General features: G+C 53.0%; 1 protein-coding gene across 2 annotated transcripts in view; it reads right to left on the reverse strand.

Moving 5' to 3' along the window:
• KIF26A (kinesin family member 26A) overlaps positions 1-14123 on the reverse strand; it is a 101584-nt gene extending 87461 nt beyond the window's left edge. The window contains exons 1-2 of one of the 2 annotated variants that reach the window (XM_075029717.1): positions 13681-14123; positions 10969-11214 (exon numbers count right to left, since the gene is read on the reverse strand). In XM_075029717.1, the coding sequence (XP_074885818.1) occupies positions 10969-11214; positions 13681-13815 (381 nt within the window). In that variant the 5' untranslated portion in view covers positions 13816-14123. Of the gene's footprint in view, positions 1-10968; positions 11215-11365; positions 11657-13680 lie in introns of those variants that run through there. The other variant, XM_075029715.1, reaches the window with a different exon arrangement.
• Between the last annotated feature and the right edge of the window lie 4749 nt (positions 14124-18872).

Consider the following 18872-nt stretch of genomic DNA (forward strand, 5'->3'; position numbering starts at 1 on the left):
GCTGAGACTCTGCATATTATAAATTACTTCAACTGTATCTCCTCTTTACAAAACCCACAAAAGGACAATATCTTACAGTGTTTCCATGCCACTCAATCATCTACACAAAATTACCCTTGTGAGAGCTTGTTGGAGGAATATCAAATGTGCTCGCTTTTCTTTCTTTGCAACAAAATCTTCAGAGAAAGACAGCAAAATAGTTCACTTCTGCATTCGCAGTTATACAAGCGACACTAACACCTGAACATTTTAACTGGAGTTTCTGGGTTTAACTTTATCTTTAATTACAAGCTACAGGCAAAATAGTTATAGGCCAAATCCTGGCCTGTGTTTCACCCACAGCATAGTTTTCAAGATAGCTTACAAAAGCTCTGCAGCACCTGTAGTTCATACTGAGGCTAAGGCACTTCTTCTAAAAGTGGCATTTGGGACAAACCAGCCCTTCCATCCTCTGCCCACCTACCAGAAAAGGAGCACCGGCATTACCCAGAAACGACAGCAGCAATGACACATGTGCCTTGCCTCCATCCTTCAAAGGCCAAATTTTGTAGAGCAGTTTTGTTTCTCATCACTAACGGCTGTTTCCTTGGGACCAGATGGCCCAGGGCCAGGCAGCAGTATGGGAACACCTCTCTTCCTCACGATGCACCCAGCATTAGGGCACGCACGTGGGGATTATGTGACATATTCATCAAAGATTGAATTCTGTTTCCTCTCTGTTACTGGAGCGCTCGTTCTCACAAGCAGAGCAGCCAGGTCCCTGTACAAACACACACGTGTACACACATTCAACACAAAACTGACGTGCTATCACAACACGGCTAACGTTTCTCAAATAACACCCAAGTCAGCCAAACTTTCCTTCTCCTAATGTTCAGCAATCGCTTTTGCTAAATCTGGGCCAAAACTCTTAACACAACTCTGCTGCTCTGTCAACACCACACACAGTCCAGCATTGGCAGAGGTTGGCATGCTCTTTACACTTGTCCTCTGTCTGCTGAACAGAGGCCAGGTCTGTCCAACTTTGCTATTTATTGCAGCTGAAAATCATTTACTTGCATGAAACAAGCCACGTGGGATGCTCCCAGTCTGGGCTGGTGACTGGTCACCCACACCTGGCAGTGGTCTTGGCTTCTGGAGCCACCTCCACACCAACACCTACCAAGCACTCCAGAGATGAAGCACAGAGCACATTTTAAGGTTTGACTCTTGGCCTCTTAACCCTCCTGGGAACCGTGCAACTGGTCACTAGAGCCTGGCTGCAGCTGGGCAGTAGATACAAGCAGTTGGTTTTACACCCCACACTAGACGATTTGGTGTTAAAGAGAGGGTCTGTCGCAACACTGGCATTTTTTGTCCAGAGGCACTCAAAGAGGACTGAAGAGCAAAGACCTGGATGCCTTCACCACACCCAGCAGCACAGAGAGCCTCTACAGATGACCCGAAAGTAGTAAAGCAATTGAAACAAGGATGGCCAGATTTCTTGATCGTACAAGGCACTTGCACGGTATTTCTGACAGTGGTTGAAACTGCCGCATCCCAGAGAGTCCCTGAAGATGGGTCGCAGTCCAGGGATGGCAACAGCTCCTGGTGCCCTGTTTTGGGATCCATGAATCATGGATCCAGCCTGGTGCCATTGACCTCAGCCACACCAGGAGGCTCACCTCCTCCAAAACACTCAGCAGTACCACTCTGCTGAGGGCTGCATGATGTACCCTGGGCACAGCCACCACCTCTGAACTGCTCAGGAGCCACGTAAGATGCAAAAGCAGCAGGCGATTGCTGCAAAGAAATTTTACTTGATAAAGCTACAGGCAAAGCTGTACTGCTGTACTCTAAAGTCCAGGAGAATAGCAACAATGCCAAAAGGAGTAAATACATGCTACAACACACAATACGAGAACAACACAAGGCAATAAAAAAAGAGTACAATAAAAACTGAGTACATCTAACTTCCCAAATGACTTAGAATACAAAGCCAAACACTGCCCATTTACAGTATAATCAACACTGATCAATATATACACACCGACAGCGACACAAACCATGCTGTAACAAATTGTATGTTGTGGTAAAACAGGAAACACATTTAAACATAATCTTTTGAATGCTGTGAGAACTAGGACTAATGCTTCACTTTCGCAGTTAATGCTGAAAGCCAGTCAATGCCCAGCCTAGCCAGATGTATCACATTTCAGTTGTGTACAGGAGGCTTCCCATCCCATGCACTGAGCAGCGTAAAATCCCTCAGCAACGTTAGGGGAAGAACTGCTAATAGCTAAATGAAAATTGATCATTTTCCCACAGCCATCCAGCGTTCCAATCAATTCTGCACAGGTATTGACGTATTGTTATGCTGGCCCAGCCCCAGCCGAAACTCAGAGCAGCCTGCCAAACTCCAGGAACACTGATCAAAGACTGATTTTAAGGCTTGACTCAGAAAGAAGGATAATTGTGCGCACCTAAGCCTCTTTTTTTGTGAGCAAGTGCTGAGATTTTGCTGATTCACTGTATGGTAGGGCAATGCATACAACAGTCAGACTCTTAGTGATAAAACAAACATGCAACAATGCCATTACACTGCCTAAAATAGGTGGATATATTTATACCAGTTAAACATTCTTTCTCCAACATGAAAACGAACATCTGCCAGCTACGCCTTAAAAGCTCATGCAGCTTCAAAGCAAAGAAGTCAGCGCAAAGAACTGTACACCAAAAGTTTACATTCACTTTAACTTATCCTAGAGAAGAACACATTACTCCTGCAAAGTGACATATCCCCACCAGCCCCCTTGCTTGGAATAATCATTTGAAGCTTTGCTCTTAAGTTCCTCTACAAAATTTTCCTTTTTTCCATTTATAAATAAAACTTTTTTAATGAAAAACTAGTAAGTAACACACTTTGGCATAAACTTCAACAGCAGTATGAGGGACTGAAGCCGCTGAAGGGTTCCCGACCTACAAGGCTGCAACCACATTTCCACAAGGCTGTTTTCTAGTTTCATCACAGGGAGGCACAGCGCACTATGCAGATAAACCCCTTTTAGATAACATCGGCACAGCTCTAATCCATGCTCCGTGAGCTGATCTGATACCTGCTAGTTCAGCAAGCTCCCCTTTGCCTGAACATACATGGCAGCACCTTTAGTCCCCTTCCAGAGCCTCAGCACTCTCCTCCTGGTGAACTGGCAGATTTTCAGGACTGTCTACCTGCACAGTTTATCTGAAGTCCCTGGCTTTGTTTGCTGTTTCTGCTGTTGCAGAGACCCCAGCCCCAGCACCCCCTCCCCAAACACCTGCCTGGAAAGTTCAGTTGCAAGTCATAGAGTCTGCTGCTTTCTGTGTCCCTGTGTTGTTATATATTCTTCCTTATTATCCATATTACAGGAGCAGCCAGCTCTGCTAAGAACAGCAGTCAATGATGCTCAATGCCATACAAGCAAGAGAGAGTCCCCAAAAAAGAGAGTTCCCACAAAAAGAAAAGTTTTTACTGGAAATGGACAGAACATGGAAGCATTTTCTCTCTGCTGGGCAAAGGAGAAATTAAGCATGTGGATATTAAGCAGCTTGAACAAATTCACAAAGTCAGTGACAGATGTAGGGATTAAGTTCAGGTCCTGCATCCCTGCAATGGGACACAATTCCTCCTGTTAAAAGCAGCAGAAGGCATGATTCTCCTGAAAGTAAGGCCCAAGTTTTCTCCCATAAGCCACTCATCTGAAAGACTATACAAAATTAGCAGACACTTGTAAAAGAAGTCAGCCTGTTCCTGATCACAAGCACAGCCAGCGACAGACAAGACTCCCACCTTCCTAAAGATGCCTTCCATTTGGGGATATACTGGAGACGTAAATATGAAATAGTTATTCCAGTGCTGCAGGTCTGAAGTCAGAGGACAGGGAGACAAATCCAGACAAATTAAATTCCACAAATAAAAAAGAGGATACAATACTCTCAAATGGACAGCTGCCTGCCATACTCAGTGTGAGCAATATCTGAGTAGATCTAGTTCCTGAAGGTAATCCAATTTTGAGAAAGGCAACAGGATCATCATAGAAAAATCTTCCATAAGACATGCACATGTTTCCAGATAGATTCTCCTCCTCTAGCCAGGCTGAAGCAAAATCTCCGCTCACTTTTCACGACAAAACGTTCATCTGCCAGCTGAAAACCCAAGGACCAACTGGCTCTTCTCTACATCAGCATCCTCACTGTGGGAAGAAGGATTCGCACCCACAGAGTGCAGTTATGGCGGGGTGCCCAAGCAGCAGGAGACCCATGCAGCAACAGTGTACATGGGAGGCGATCCTGGTCTTGGGAAAGGAAAACCTCTTGGTGGTTTCAGCCATCCCCACTCCAATACCCTGCGGTGCCAGGTCCAGAGCAGCAGTCATTATCAGCTGCTGTGGGCTGGGGAAGAAGAGGATGACTACTGCCTCCTACAACCTCACTGCTAACAAGTTAGAGGTTGGGATCACTGTAGGTGGAAACTCCTGGCAAAAACAATAAAGCAGCTACTACGTATTTCAACAGGTTCAAAGTAACCTCAGATGTTAGGAGCAGATGCTCTTTTCCACCCCCTGGGATTTTGAAATGGTTTATGTTTCCTCCCTTTTCCCTAATAGGGCAGGGTGCTGAAGGAATTAGCTGGAGAAAGAGCCGGAGCAATACTAATTACCCTCAGCTACCCGGGAGACCGCAGTATCTTCATCTAATAGCACAGTCCCCGCTCCCCCACTTCAGATTCCCCAGTGAGAAGGTCTCTTGCCTCTGGCATCTGAACTGCAAGATAATCCCACTCACCTGTATTTTAAAAGGGCATGCCTGAAAATCCTAAATGTCTAAAGCAAACTCATTACAATTAGTTTCCACAGCCTATCATATAGCATGGGGACTACTGCACTGACTGAAACAAGGGAACTGCTCATGTCAACACATTTGACACGGTGTTGTCACTAACCCCGTTATTAGACTGCACACGTACCTGAAATCCACATCTGAGCTCATAGCCTGAAGCACTCCACAACCAAGTCTCTGCAAGAGTCTCTCTCACAAAATTAAATATTAAATGTGCATCCAAAAAAATGCCCCGTAGTTTCATATTTATTAACTAAGACATTACTTTTCCACTTACGCATTTTTTAAATGTTAAATATAGAATGTTTTAAGGTGCGTTTAGTGCTTGTAAAGAGCCCTGAAAACTGGGTTTCTCTATAGAGGCATCTGTAAATGACACAGTTCTCCCACTCAATTCCCCTTATCCACATCAGCCCAGTTGCAGCAAGGCCTCCCATGAAAAGAGCACACAGCCCCTCAGTAACAGAGGACCCCAAAGTTAGGCAAGACAGCACAGGGTTTCTAAACCATCACCAGGACTCTCAAATTCCAGGTGACCACGTCACCCAGCAGAAAGGGCTGTCATGTCAATAGAAAACAATGGGCATGGGAAGAAAAACTCCTCACAAAGTCAGGGGCTGATTCTAAAAGCTTAGACCTGTTCCACGCGCACCACGCGTTGTGAGAAGTCCCCACGTGCTCTGAACCCTCGCTCTTCCAGGGAAGCATGAGCCTGCAGGCAAACGCTAAGGACACAGAGCCCTCTCCCAGGCTCCTCGGTGTGCAGCGCAGGCTCCTGAAGCACCCAACAGTGAGGAGACAGGTACCAGCAGCCAGGAATCACGCACGCTCTCCTTGCTACTAGCCCTGCTGACACCATGCCAGCAGAGCGGCCAAGGTGGGAACGACAAAGCGTAGCTGGCCCTCATGCATCAAGACCACAGCCCTCAGTCCCGTGCCTGTCCTCTTCGCCTGGTTTTCCAAAGCAATGAGAACTGCTGCATTGCCCTTCTTTCCACCCTCCTTGCTGCCAGCCCTCCCTTAACAGCTTTTGAACCCATCAAATGATCTGAAATTGAGGCAAAAGTCAAGTTCCTACAACTTCCACAAACTGGCCGTGAGAGAAGTTGGGCAGGACCCACCTGTTATTGCTGGGCAGAAGCCAGATGTCCAAGTACCTACTTACTGTCAACCGAACAGTACGTGTACAGCTGCAGATGCAGAGAAGGTGCTGCCTCTTACCGAGTCATCGGGGACAAGGAGGGAACAGCTGGGATTCATGCAGAGGGATGGGGAGAGCGGAGGCGGCGAGCAAAGCATCCATCCTACCAAACCATCCATCCTTAGTTCTGCTGCTCGTGGAAACGTGGGGGTTATTTAGCATACAGGAGAAACCCACAGGAAAGAGCATGCCCTTCCCAAAACTTTGTTCTTCAACTCCCCTTCAGGTGATGCAATCAGCACCACATACAGGTGTACCAAGAGACCATCGCTTTGATGGGAAGCAGGTGTGGTGGGAGTGCAATCCAGCAGCACTGTGTGGCATCTGCACAGCTGAGACACGTCAGTGCAAACAGCGTGGCTAAAGCCACTGCTACCCCCCCCTTTATTCCAGAGAAGCCGGGCTTCCTCCAGCTCTAGCTGGTGTAACACAGAGCCCTGCCAAGGACACGGCGGGCTCGGACTTGCTTAGCTCCCTCAAAGGATTCATGGTTCATTAGCAACCAAAGGCATGACCTGTCCTGGTCACCAAGACTCTCTGTAGACCAGCGCTGGCAGTGTGCCTCTTTGTACCAAACCACAGCTTACCCGGTCAACTGGGAATACAGTTTTTTTACGTATCAGAGAAAAAGCATTGTCCACCCCACCAGCAATAAAGAGCCCACACTTGCTCCTTTGTCCCTCAAACTCCCTGGAAGCCATTCAGTGCTGCCTCATGTAACACGCAGTGCAGATAATGCAAGAGGGGAAAAAATAAAACAGGGAAGAAAAGCAGCTCTTAAAAACTAGGATTGCAAGAACTTGGCTGAACTCAAGGTACAATACATGTGTTTCTGCCCCCTTTCATGCTGCCTCTGACACCCGCCTGCACTGGCAGTAGCTACAACATAAACTGCTCAGACTTTGGGGGAGGGCGGTAGCGGGGGTGTGAGGGTGGATGGGGACAGGTGAAATGGGGTGTCTGAATCCCTGGGCTGAGAGAAACACAATCCTTAAAGCTAATCACTTCCAAAGTGAACTTTCTCTGGTCTTGGCCTCCTTTCAGTATTGATAAAAAAATTATTTTATTCCAGTATAACTGGGTCCGATTATTACTTTTCTATAACCAAAATATTTATACCAGTATAAAAGCCTTCTGTGGATGTAGTTGCATCAGTGTGTGCGTTCCTCCTATCAGGAGAGTTTTCTTCCTCTGCTCATAAGGGATTAGCTAAAACCATTTTACAGTAGCTGTATATCCTTAAGGCTATTGCCTGCGCTAGAGGGAGCACAGAGTTTCCTTCCAGCGATGGAGCTGCAGGAGCACATCTCATGTTGGACAGTCCCTGCCCGTCCCCTTCCTTTCGGAGACACACACCTCGCTCTGACATACACCTCTTTAGAAATGACAGCACATTTAGGTTTACCGAACAGGGGCATCACGCAAATTAATTAATTAGCATTTGTGAAGCACTGTGAAGATTTGAGGTGCTAAGTATTATTATTACTAATTTAATCTGCATCCCCATTCAGCCCTCAGCCTCTCCTGTGAAACTGCCAACAGTGATGCCAATTAGCAGTAATTGTTGCGGTGGTTTTGTGACAAGGCTATTTGCCAACTGGGAGTGAGACAGAGACCACCAACTCATTTCCCATGGACTGCCCTACAGCTTCCAACAGCAACAACTTCCAGGCACAACAACCTCCTCTCCACTCCGGCCAGAACCCTGGCAGTAGGACATCCTGTATCCCATTACCAGTTCTCCAGGGACACAGCCTGCAAGGCACATACAAAACTTTTAATTAAGAATAAACCAAGGCGCCTTTATTTTTTTAACTCCTACACTAGTTCAGTACATGACCTGGCAACTGATGACGATACTGCAATACCAAAATGCTAATCCGGAATAATTTCAGATTAAATTTTGCTCATTTCCATCCATGCTTGCCAGAAATCATGATTTGATTCACACACAAGCCCCACTGTGGTGGCAAACTGTAAAGGCAGCAGCAGTGAAAAGAAGGGAATCGACAGTGTAGGGTGCAGTAAATCTTGTACTTGGGAGAACTGTTAAAGAGTTTTAACATAAGCAAAGAGGTATATCTTTTTATCAACTGTCCACAGAGATTTGGAGGACTTTAAAGAGACACAAACAACTAACTATTCTGTAATCAATGCACAACATCTGAGCACTGAAACTTTAAATTATTTATATATTTTAAATACATCTAATTGAAAGGACAGCAACACATAAACTGTATGAATCATAGCCCTCTCAAGCAATTAGATTTGTTATCCCTGCAGACTGCAAACAGTACGTTGGCTTTTTATTCTAATGTGAATTCAATCCCTTGTCAGCTGCCCCACGCATGAGAATACACCTCCTCTCTTTCATCAGGAAAGATATCAACAGCAGGAAACTAGCCCTTCTTTCATCTCTGAGGCACCCACCCACCTTTCCAAAGGTTTTTCAACCAGGTGTGGAAATCTTTCTGAATCTGTGCTGAAAGATCCCTTAATTATTATGGCAAAGGAGGTAAATCCTTTGAGAGCACCATGCTCCAAGCAGTAGCCTTCTGGTGTTTACTCATCCAGTAGTTGCTTAATTTGACAGTATGTTAGAAGAGCTTATAAGAAACTCTTTAGACTTTTATTGTACGGGCACGAAACTCTTATGGAGAAGAGCTGCTTTTTCAGATGTCTTGTTATATAATTAAACAAGAAAGGAAAGAAAAAAAAAAAGCAAGCTGCCTTTCTGGCACAAACATTACACAGTGCTCAACCTGCCAGCATATTGCATCAGATTCCCACTGCAAGGCCAATTCGCAGCAGCTGAGTAGCCAAACCCCTGACTGTTATCTCCCGCTAACCTACTTCACACTCAGAAGGCAGTAAGTAGGACTGTTTATTGCATCTTCCTTCCTGAGGAGCTGCTCACTACACCAGGATTAGTGGGGGTTTGAGCTTGCAATTAGGCTGGAGGTCTCACAAGCATTAGAAAATGTATTTTCAAAAAAATGTAAAAACATCTAACTCTACTGTATGCTACTCGGTAAGTAAACTCCAGGTCTCTGTGACTCTGTGATCAGGCCTGTCGAGGTTCTGACACTGATGACTGCTATTTTATTACGTTCCTAGGCATGCTTTGAAACCCTGCAGAAAAGGGGGATTAATTTACCCATCATCGAGTGCTTATCAAGGAAGTCCCCTGAGACTTGCAGGAAAGAGACCACACAAACAGGCCTTTGCTCACAGGTCTCCTCACCTGAACACCTGGCCAAGGCCCCCTGACTCTCTTGCACCGGCGGCTTTTTTTTTTTTTTTCCCATGACAGAGATCCGCTCCCAGATAGGACACTATTCTTTACAGCAGAGGCCCACCCCAACAACGGGACCAGGGGTTTATGCGCTCCCCACTGAAGCAGCCTATCGCATGCACTTCACAAGGGGAAATTAAACTCCTTTCCACTATTTGCAGCAATCCAGAAAACAAAAGGTCCAGCAGTCCTGAATTCAACGCGATAAGATACGTGACCTTTTACACCGCAGAAATAAGAGCCCGCTCCAAACCGGGCGAGTCAATAGGGAGACTCCTGTTGATTTCAAAGGGCTTTTGGATCCGGCCTGAAAATACAAACCTCGCTGCGCATTCGGACACTGCTCCACAATGCACTTCCAAACAAAACTATATTTAGATTCAATGGGAATTCTGTAGATCATACAGGAACTCTTTGAATGAAAATGAAGGTCAGTAGGGTTTGGCTTCCTCTTCAGACCCTCCCCCCCATTCTTGCAAACATCCAGATAAGCATTGTTTAGAAAACAATACCTTACTTCCAAATGTTATCAAAAACCCAACACACGTTTTGTGTGCCCTGAAACAGAATCTCAGGGTCTTCTGTTGCATTTTGCCCCGTCAAGCTAATCCTCGGGATCTCTTCAGGTGCCTAGGCAAGACTCTGTATCGAGACTGTTTTTTCACCTCTATCACCTTTTTGAAGTTTTGTTTCACGTGCCCTCACTAAAGGAAAAGGAACAAGAATAATACAGACCGCCGATATGCAGAAAACAGACACGGAAAGGAAGAACTGTGCAGGCAACTACAACACACTCAAATAAAGCTGCACATGCGTCAAAGGTTGGAAACCTCTGGCATCCCCACGCACCTTCTCCATTCACTACCAGATACGAAGGGCCACTGTGAAGCACAAACCGGAGAAAAATGACCCAGCCCCGGCTTCCCCGAGTGCCACTAAGGACAGGAACGAGCCCATCGGCCAGGGAGGTGCGCTCAGGCACCCAGAGGGCGAAAGCCCAGCAAACCCATCCCGCTCAAAGTTTCCTCCAGCGCCACAAACGCGAGCGTGTGATTTCCAGCTGCGTTTTACGGGCTCCTCCTAAGGAGGAGCTGAACCGCTGCCACCGGCAGCTTCTCGCAGGAAGGACGAAGGCGCTGCAAAGCCCAGCCGAAGCACCGAGCCGGCATCCCCGGAACGGTGTCACCGGGGCTGGGAAGCGCAGGCCGGCGGGAGCGGGGCCGGGGAGCTCCTCTGGCACCGGGGCTCTCGGAGCCGCTCGGGGCTCGACCGACTGCGCGTCCCGGACGGCACCCGCACAGCCCCTCGCCTGCTCTCCCGCTCCTCTTGCCCAACTCGCTGCTTTGTTTTTTAACTGTTTCTGGCAGCCGGTGACCGCAACGCGCAGTTTCGCTTTTTGATAAAGCCCGGGACGGGAAATCCTTGAACTTCTCAAGAACCCTCCTGGGTCGGAAAGCACCGGCTTGGCCGTCACGTTCTCCTCCCGAATCCGCGGGGACGTACACCTGACGCCGCCCGGGCTGGGGGCCAGGCTCCCGCGGCCCCCGCCACCCCATCCCTCCCGCCACCGCCCGGCGGTGCTCGGCGCTGTACGGGCGGCGCGGGCGCAACTTACCGGCGGGGCGTTGGGCGGGCAGCCGCCGGCGGCCAGCCGGGCCGCCTGCCTCCTCAGCTCGGCCAGCTGGGCCTGGCAGCTCCGGCACCAGCCCCCGGCCGCCGCCCGCTCCAGGGGCCGCGGCTCGGCCCCCGCGGCGGCCCCCGCTCCCTCGGGCGGCGGGCGGCTGGCGCAGCGCTCCTCCTCGGCGGCGGCCGGCGGCCTCTTCCGCGGGGAGAGCTCCCGCGCCGCGCTCCCCTCCGCCACCTGCGGAGAGAGCAAGAACTCAGCGCCGCGGATCGCGGAGGCAACGCAGCTCCCACCCCCCTCGCGGGGGAGAAAAAAAAAAAAAAAAAGAAAAAAGGGAAAAAAAAAAAAAAAAAGCCCAAACGCGGGGAGGAGTGCTGTAACAACTTACCCCCGGCGCCCGGGGCTCAGGTCCCAGAGCCTTTCTGCCGGCGGCCGCGATCATGATAGCGGGGGATGCGCCCCTGCCCCGCGCCCCGCTCCGCTAGTGCGGACGGCGCGGTGCCCGGCGGCGCGGGCGGCCCGCGGCGCCCATGGCGGGGCGGGGGTCGGGGGTCGGGGGGGTGCCAACAGTGTTCTCGCCGGTTCCCCGCCGTCCGGGCTGCCGCGCTAGGTGATGTTGCCTCCCATGTTGAGAAGGGAGTGAAGTTTGGGTTGGGAGAGGGAGGCGGAGTGAGCTCCCCACGGCGGCACGGGGAAGGACCCGGAGTACGGGAACACGTCGGGAAAAAAAAAAAAAGCTGCAAAAGTGCTCGGAGGGCAGGGGAGGAGGGGCTGGGCGGGGGCGGGTGGGGTGGGGTAAGCGGGGCGGGGGAGACTCGGCAAGGGCGGGCTGGGGTTTAGGTTTGGGGTTGGGGGGGGGGGAGAAGATGCCATTTCATAGTGACCCTACGGGATCGTCCCAAACCGGTGTGACTAAAGCGCGGACCCTCCCGCCGTTGCCTCCTTCACCCTCCAGCACCCGGGTTCCTGGGGAGTGAGGCAAAAAGGGCCGGGCTGGGGGTGCCGGTCCCCCTGCGGAGCGCGGGGGCAAGAAAGCCGCACAGGCGTCGGGCCCTGCCGCGGGCGCTGTGGGTGCGGGCCACCTGCAAACCGGGGTCGGGGGACCGGCAGGGACCCGCTGCCCCCCCGCCGCCCCCGCCGCTGGCGCTCTCCTGCCTCCGCGGGCAGATGCGCGGTGTCGCGGGGCACAGCCCCCCCCCGCCCGGGCCCGACTCCCCCAGCCCCTCGGCGGGCGCGCTGGATGTCCGTACATGCGAAAATTGACCTGACAGATGGAGAAATTAACGTTCGCAGCTAATTGTCTACTTGGCTGCCGCTCCGGCTCGTATATTTAGCACTTTTTTTTTTTTTTTTTTTTATCCCCAGAGAGAGGGATATGCGCCACTGTCTATCGCTACTCCCCCCGGCTGCCCGGTCCCGTTGCCCCCCGCGGCGGGCGGCGGTGGGCAGGGGCCGAGCCGGGACGTGGCCGGGCCCCGCGGGGCGCAGCCCGGCCGCCGCCGCCGCCGTCCCTGTGACCAGAGCGCCACCTGCCGGCGCCGTCGCGGGTCCACAGGCGGGAGCCCCCCGGTCCCACCCGGGACGGAGCCGCAGTCGCAGCCGGCACCCCGCGTGGGAGCGGCGGCGGCGGCGGCTTCTTCCCCCGGCCATGCCAAACGCGGCTCCTTGTCTCCTTCCCCGCCACCGCGCGGGTGGGTGCTGGTGGCAGCGGACCGTGGGGTGGGGTCTGCGGTGATGTGAGCAGCGCCGAGCACAAAGAGTGGGGAAAAACATATATATGAGGGGAAAAAAAAAATCCCCCCACCCCCCAAGAGGCACCTTCCCCAGCCGCTTAAACTTTCCTGGCTCTCCCGAGCAAGTGTCTGAAGCACACACACACCCCCCCCCGCCGCCCCCCGCCCCAAATGGGTGCATGCCCCGGGGGAGGGCTTGGGGGCATGTGCGCCCGGGCAGAGCCCCTGGGGGCACAGCGGCCGCTGCCCCCGCCCGCCCGCCTGGAGCCCCAGAAAAGTTTGGCTGGGGAAGTGAAGAGGAGAGACGGGGTCGGGGGAGGGGGGAGCGCTGGCTGTTGCCCGGGGGCTGCCGTGTGCCCCTCTCAGGGGCGGGGGGAAAGCGGGGCTGGCACAGACACATGCACCCGGGCGGTGCGCCCCGGCTCCCTTCTCTCTCCTTGCTCGGGGCTCTGCGGGTCTCCGGAAACTTGCTCGGAAATTTCATGTGCCCGAATAACGGCTGCAAAACCCTCCCGCGGCTCCAAGTCTCGGGTTGGACGGGGCGGGGGGGGGGGGGGGGGGGTAAAGGGGTGTGCTCCCCGGCCGGCGCTGGGGCTGAGGGCTGAGCCCCCTTCTTTCCCTATTAAGCAAAAAAAAAAAAACCTCCTGGAAATACCGGGACGCGGTGTTCCCACTCCCCCTTTGAAGCCGGGGGCTCACAAGGCACCGCGGTGCCCGGCGGGGCGCCCCCGGAGCGGGGCCGGGCGGCTCCGTCCCCCCCGCGCCGCTCCGCGCTGCTCCGCGCCGCTCCGCGGAGCCGCCAGGACTGTTCGTGGTGCTGAAACCCGACCCGGCGCGGCCGCCGCCAACTTCGCTCCGCCAAGTTTGCCACCCCCTTCCCGTGAACCGGCCCGGGGCAGGACAGGCAGCCGGACACCCCCCCACACCGGCCCCCAGCCCCCCCCACCGGGCCGGGGCAAGGTCCCCTTACCTTGGCTTTCCTCCGCAGGAGGTGGCTGGTGAAGCCGAAGATGATCTCCGAGTCCAAGCACAAGGCTCCTATCTCCAGCAGGCTGGGGTTTTTCCTCGTGGCGTTGGAGGCATCGGGCGATTTTTGAAAAGCCATAGTTTGGGGTTGGAAATATCCGGCTCCCTGAGCGGAGGCGATGTATTTGTATACACACACACAGAGGGGAAAAAAAAAAAGAAAAGAAAAGAAAAAGGGATAAAATAGCAAACACCTCCCACCCCTTAAAAAAAGAAGGGGAAAAAAAAGGGAAGAAAAAAAGCCAGGCGCGGGCGAGTTACTCCTTCATCTGCCAGGATGCGCGCTGCCGGGGTGAGGTAGCCAGCAGCCGGGCAGCCCCACCAGCCTCCCTGCCTCTCTCTGCCTCTCTCCGCCGCTCTCCCTCCCGTTTTATCCCCCCTCCAGCGCACCTTGCCTGACGAGCGAGCGCGGGTGCGGGCCCCGCTCAGCGCCCCGCCGGCGCCGCGGCCGGGGCCGCCGCTGCGCTGGGTGCGCGGGGCCGGCAGCGCCCTGCTCCCCCGCCGCCGGCCATCAGCTCGCCGAGCGAGGGGGCTCCCACCGCCCGCTGGCCAGGAGCCCGCACTGCGAGCCTCCTGCCTCCCCCCATCCACTGCTGGGTGGGTTTAGTGGCTGGGTTGGTTGGTTGGTTGTGGTGGGTTGTTTTTTTTTTTTTTTTTCTCTCCTCCTTCTCCTCCTCCTCCTCCGGGGTGAGCGCAAGGAGGGAAAAGCTGACGGTGAAGTCAGTTTAGGAGGGGAAAAAGACACGCACAAAAAGAAAAAGAAAAAGAGAGGAAGGAGAAAAGAAAAAAAAAGAGGGGAGGAAAAAAAAAAATAAGACAAGCCCGAGGGAGCAGAAGTGAAGCACTTTCCGGAAGGGATCCGGCCTTTCACTCCCCTGAAAAGCTCCCCCCTCTTTTTTTCCCTCTGCTAAATTTTATTTGCCGTGGGAGAGGACGGCAAGAGGGAGCGAGCTCCTCCTCATCGAGGGGGCCGAGAAACAGGTCCCTGACTGCAGCCCCGGGGACAGGGCAGCCCTCCCCGCAGGCTGCCTCTCCGGCCGCCCCCCTCCACCGCAGCACTGCCGTCCCCCCGCGTACGCGTGTGCCCACGCGTGTCCCAGCCTGGGGGCCGGGGCAGAGCTCTTGGATCGGGGCTCCACGCCGAGGCGAGGCGAGGCGCGGCCCGGCCCGTCGGGGCGGGCGGGCTGGATCGGGCTCCCCGGCACAGCGGGGCAGGGGGCTGGGGGCAGAGCGCTAATCCCTTCCCGTGTACTTTCCCGCTAAACAAATCATTCACCCCCTGACAAAAGCATTATCCCGCTTCATAACGCCTGCAGTGAAAGTGAGTTCAATAATCTGTTTAGCCGGGCTCCGCGGGGGAGCGCCAGCCGCTCTCCCTGCCCGGACACTGAGCGCTGCTGGGGGGGGAGTGGGCAGCCGCGACCGGTCCCGCTCTTCCCACCCGCAACTGCCCCCTGGGCGGGACTGGGGTCCTGCCCCCCCAGGCTGGCCTCGGCCGGGGGCCGGCACGTCGGGGGGGGGGGGGAGCTGCGTGGCCGTGGGTGCTGCGGGGGGAGCGGCGAGGGAGGAAGAGTGGGAAGGGGGAGGGAAGAAGGGATAGAGGTGAGGAAGGGGGAGGGAGGGAAGAGGAGAGGAGAGGAGAGAAGAGAAGAGAAGAGAGGAGAGGAGAGAGGAGAGGAGAGGAGAGGAGAGGAGAGGAGAGGAGAGGAGAGGAGAGGAGAGGAGAGGAGAGGAGAGGAGAGGAGAGGAGAAGAGAAAAGAGAAGAGAAGAGAAGAGAAGAGAAGAGAAGAGAAGAGAAGAGAAGAGAAGAGAAGAGAAAAGAGAAGAGAAGAGAAGAGAAGAGAAGAGAAGAGAAGAGAAGAGAAGAGAAGGAGAGGAGAAGAGAAGAGAAGAGAAGAGAAGAGAAGAGAAGAGAAGAGAAGAGAAGAGAAGAGAAGAGAAAGAAGAGAGAAGAGAGAGATAAGAGGTCTTAAGTTTCTATGGCCACAAAAGGACATCATAGCTCATCTTTATTCTGAATTTACTAGGTCACCTGTTCTGGGCTTCCAGCTAATGATGAGCCTGTGTGTTAGATGAAGGAGGTGGGTTAGCGGGTGGCTCTGTATGATGGAGGTGGAATACAGGTGTCACAGCAGGTACAGGAGGGGTGCTGGGAGGGAGGAGAGGAGGACGGGAATGGTGAGATTCTTACAGCAAAGGTGCGAGGATTTGTTTGGCTCCTTATTGCATCTGTTCTTGATGTAGACATCTCAGACCAGAGATGTGCCAGTGTGTGAGCTTGTCCCTGAACCTGCCTGGGAACAGAGTCTGCAGGGACCCAGCCCCTGTGCCACCTTTCACAGCCTCATCCTCTCACCCCCCCACCCCCCACCCCTATCCCAGCCTCCTGCCTCCCTGTGCACCACTTTGCATGCAAAGTCTTCCACCACCCTCCCCTGCACAGGTGGGATATTCCCCTGGCCCAGAAGATCCCTGTGCTTGGAAGGTGCCACATTACCAAGGGGGTGGGAAGAAGAGGGTGAAGGAGAGGGCAGAAGGAAAATGGTGGTATGGACATCAGCCGTCCACGTGAAGAGTGTCCCAGGTGCCCTCAGCCCAGGTGCTCAGCATGAGGTAGAACAGTGCCCATCAACAGAATGCAAAGCATCAAATGTCATTTCCCGTGCACTGGGGAAAGAGGTTTGGAAACATCCAAGGGCAGCGACAAACACGGCCAGGCCAGGGAGGCCCGTTGCCCGCTTTGGAGATGGCCTAAGGCACCTGTCCCCATCCCCCACATCTTCAGCCCAATCCCAGTTAAGCACTCATATTGCGCTGGTCTGGCCCCAAGGAGAGACCAGCTCTTCCCTCTCCCCAGGCCACCCCCAGCCCACCAGGTCTCCCTTCCCCACCACAGTTTGCCCCTCTTCCCAGGCTCTTGGCAAAGATCCTAGGAAAGTCTAGGTCTAAAACATGCCCTGAATGTCAGGCACCGAGGGTCCCTGTGCAACACCAACCTCACCCCTAATCCTGGAAAGTCTCTCTTCAATCACCCCTATTAAAGCAAATATCTCCCCACCCCACAGCCCTCAGGTGTCTTGCCGATAAACAAGCTGAAGGGAAAGTTATTACCTTTTATTCATGGTGTCTAAACTAAAGTAAAACATCAACGGGGTGACTGTACATAATAATAGACTAGATAAAGTCCATTTTTCTTGGGCCCTCTGAAAGCGATCCCCGAGCATTAAAACGGGTCTCTTAATAAATATCTTATCTCCCCGCCACAGAGCCCTGGCTGCAGATAACCAGCCAGCCATTACTGTACCTCTGAAATAACCCCATTTCCATCAGGGCCACTTCAAACAGGCTCCTCTTTAAAGACCCCCTCCTTCCCCGAGGGGAGGCGGGGGAGGCTTGAACTTCCCTGGGTGGGGGGGAGCCAGCAAGGGGCAGGGAATTTCATCCAAGTCCCCAAGCAGGGTGGGGGGTTAGTGCATTGCAATGCATTCCCTTCCGTAAGTAACCACGGAGCAAGGCTTTCCCTCTGCGAGCCAAAAGCCTAAATCCATCCTCCCTGTGCCCTGCGTTGGGGCGAGCGGTGCTGGGCTCCCACAGTCCTGCTCCCCTGGGCCTGCTCTGCAAGCAGAGAGAATGTTGGGCAGGAGAGCAGGGACACAGCAGGCAGCTGCCACCTCCTCGGGGGAAAAGGCCTTCCCAGCGTGCGCATCCCAGCTGCAAGGTGGTGCTGTACAGGTTGCACTGGACTCCTTTATTAATACACCATACAGGTGATAGTGGATTTATTAAGTATATTGCTGTGATTTCACATTTAATTTACTAAGAATACAATGGTTTGGGCTAGAGGACCCAAGGGAAATCTAGGCAACAGTGAGCAAAAATCCATGAAATTCAATGTAGCACACTAATCATGGAGGCATTATAGTATTAATTGCTATAATGATATACTTCTAATCCTATCTTACACCGCACCACATAATTTCATTGGGTAAGAGAGGAAAGGAATTAAATTTAGTTCAATACAGGCAAGCGTGTAACTTAATAGAGTAGTTTGACTTCTGCACACTTGCAGCTTTAGGGCTAATGTCACGCAATGTGGTCTGCAGCGGAGAAGAAGGATGGCACGAGACTTTTGACACCCTCACCGAAATCTGGAAGCAATATGGAAAAGTGTTAGATTTCTGCTTTTCAAGAGGCAACTCGGCCATATAAAGGATAATTAGAATTCGTTGTAAAGATGATTTATCATGTCTATCATTGTGCTTGAAAAGGCTAGGTCACCCATGAATGCTGATGAAATTTCAAAGATCTACTCCCCAAGGACTTTCCGCATCTGCTGCCCTCTGAGATGGGGAAATAGCCCAGGGCAAGCTTCTCATTAATACCGCAGGAAAATATAAGCATTTTGTCCGACATAACATTTTTCTTCAGTATAATACCTGACACGACCAGACCTTTAAATAACGTGGTAATAGGGCTCACTTTAAAGTTCATGTACCTGGTGTCGTGTCCCCCCCCCCGTTCACCCACACCCCCCGCCCCGGTTTCAGCTGGGTAGTAGCTCTCTAACAAGGCAGCGTTTCGACGCAAAACACACTTTCTCCCGTAACAAATATTGCGTGAGGTGGGCGGAGGTGGTAAAAGTAGCTTTTGATCTTGTTTGTATAATATGCAAAGGGACATCAAAGCGAGGGAAGAGGGGGAGGGAGAGAAAGGAAAGCAAGGCAGGAATAGCCCTAGACACTGGAACACCAAATAGCTCATGAATAGCTAAATAAAACATAATTAGGAAAACACGATAAATTAGTGGTTCTTTAAAGAGATAGACGGCGGAGCGGGCTGGGATCACGGCCAGGGGAGGCGGGCACGTCCCGTTTCAAAGCCGGCCCCGGAGGCAACCCAAGCGCAGCCCAAACCTCGGAGGGGGGACGGGAAAGCCCCGCGGGCACCTCCCGGCAGAACCCCGCGGAGACCCCCCCCCCCCCACGCTGCCCCGGGAGGCGGCTTTCCCAGGCCCCGTCCCGCCCGGGGACCCCCCCGGGGGCCGTGGGGCAGCGCGCACCGGCGGTGGGAAGCTGGGGGGGGGGGGGTAGTGCTCTGGGCGGGTTTGGGGGGGGTCCAGACCCGCTCCCCGGGGC

This window comes from Buteo buteo, chromosome 6, assembly GCF_964188355.1.
Source record: "Buteo buteo chromosome 6, bButBut1.hap1.1, whole genome shotgun sequence".
In the NCBI taxonomy this organism is placed as follows: domain Eukaryota; kingdom Metazoa; phylum Chordata; class Aves; order Accipitriformes; family Accipitridae; genus Buteo; species Buteo buteo.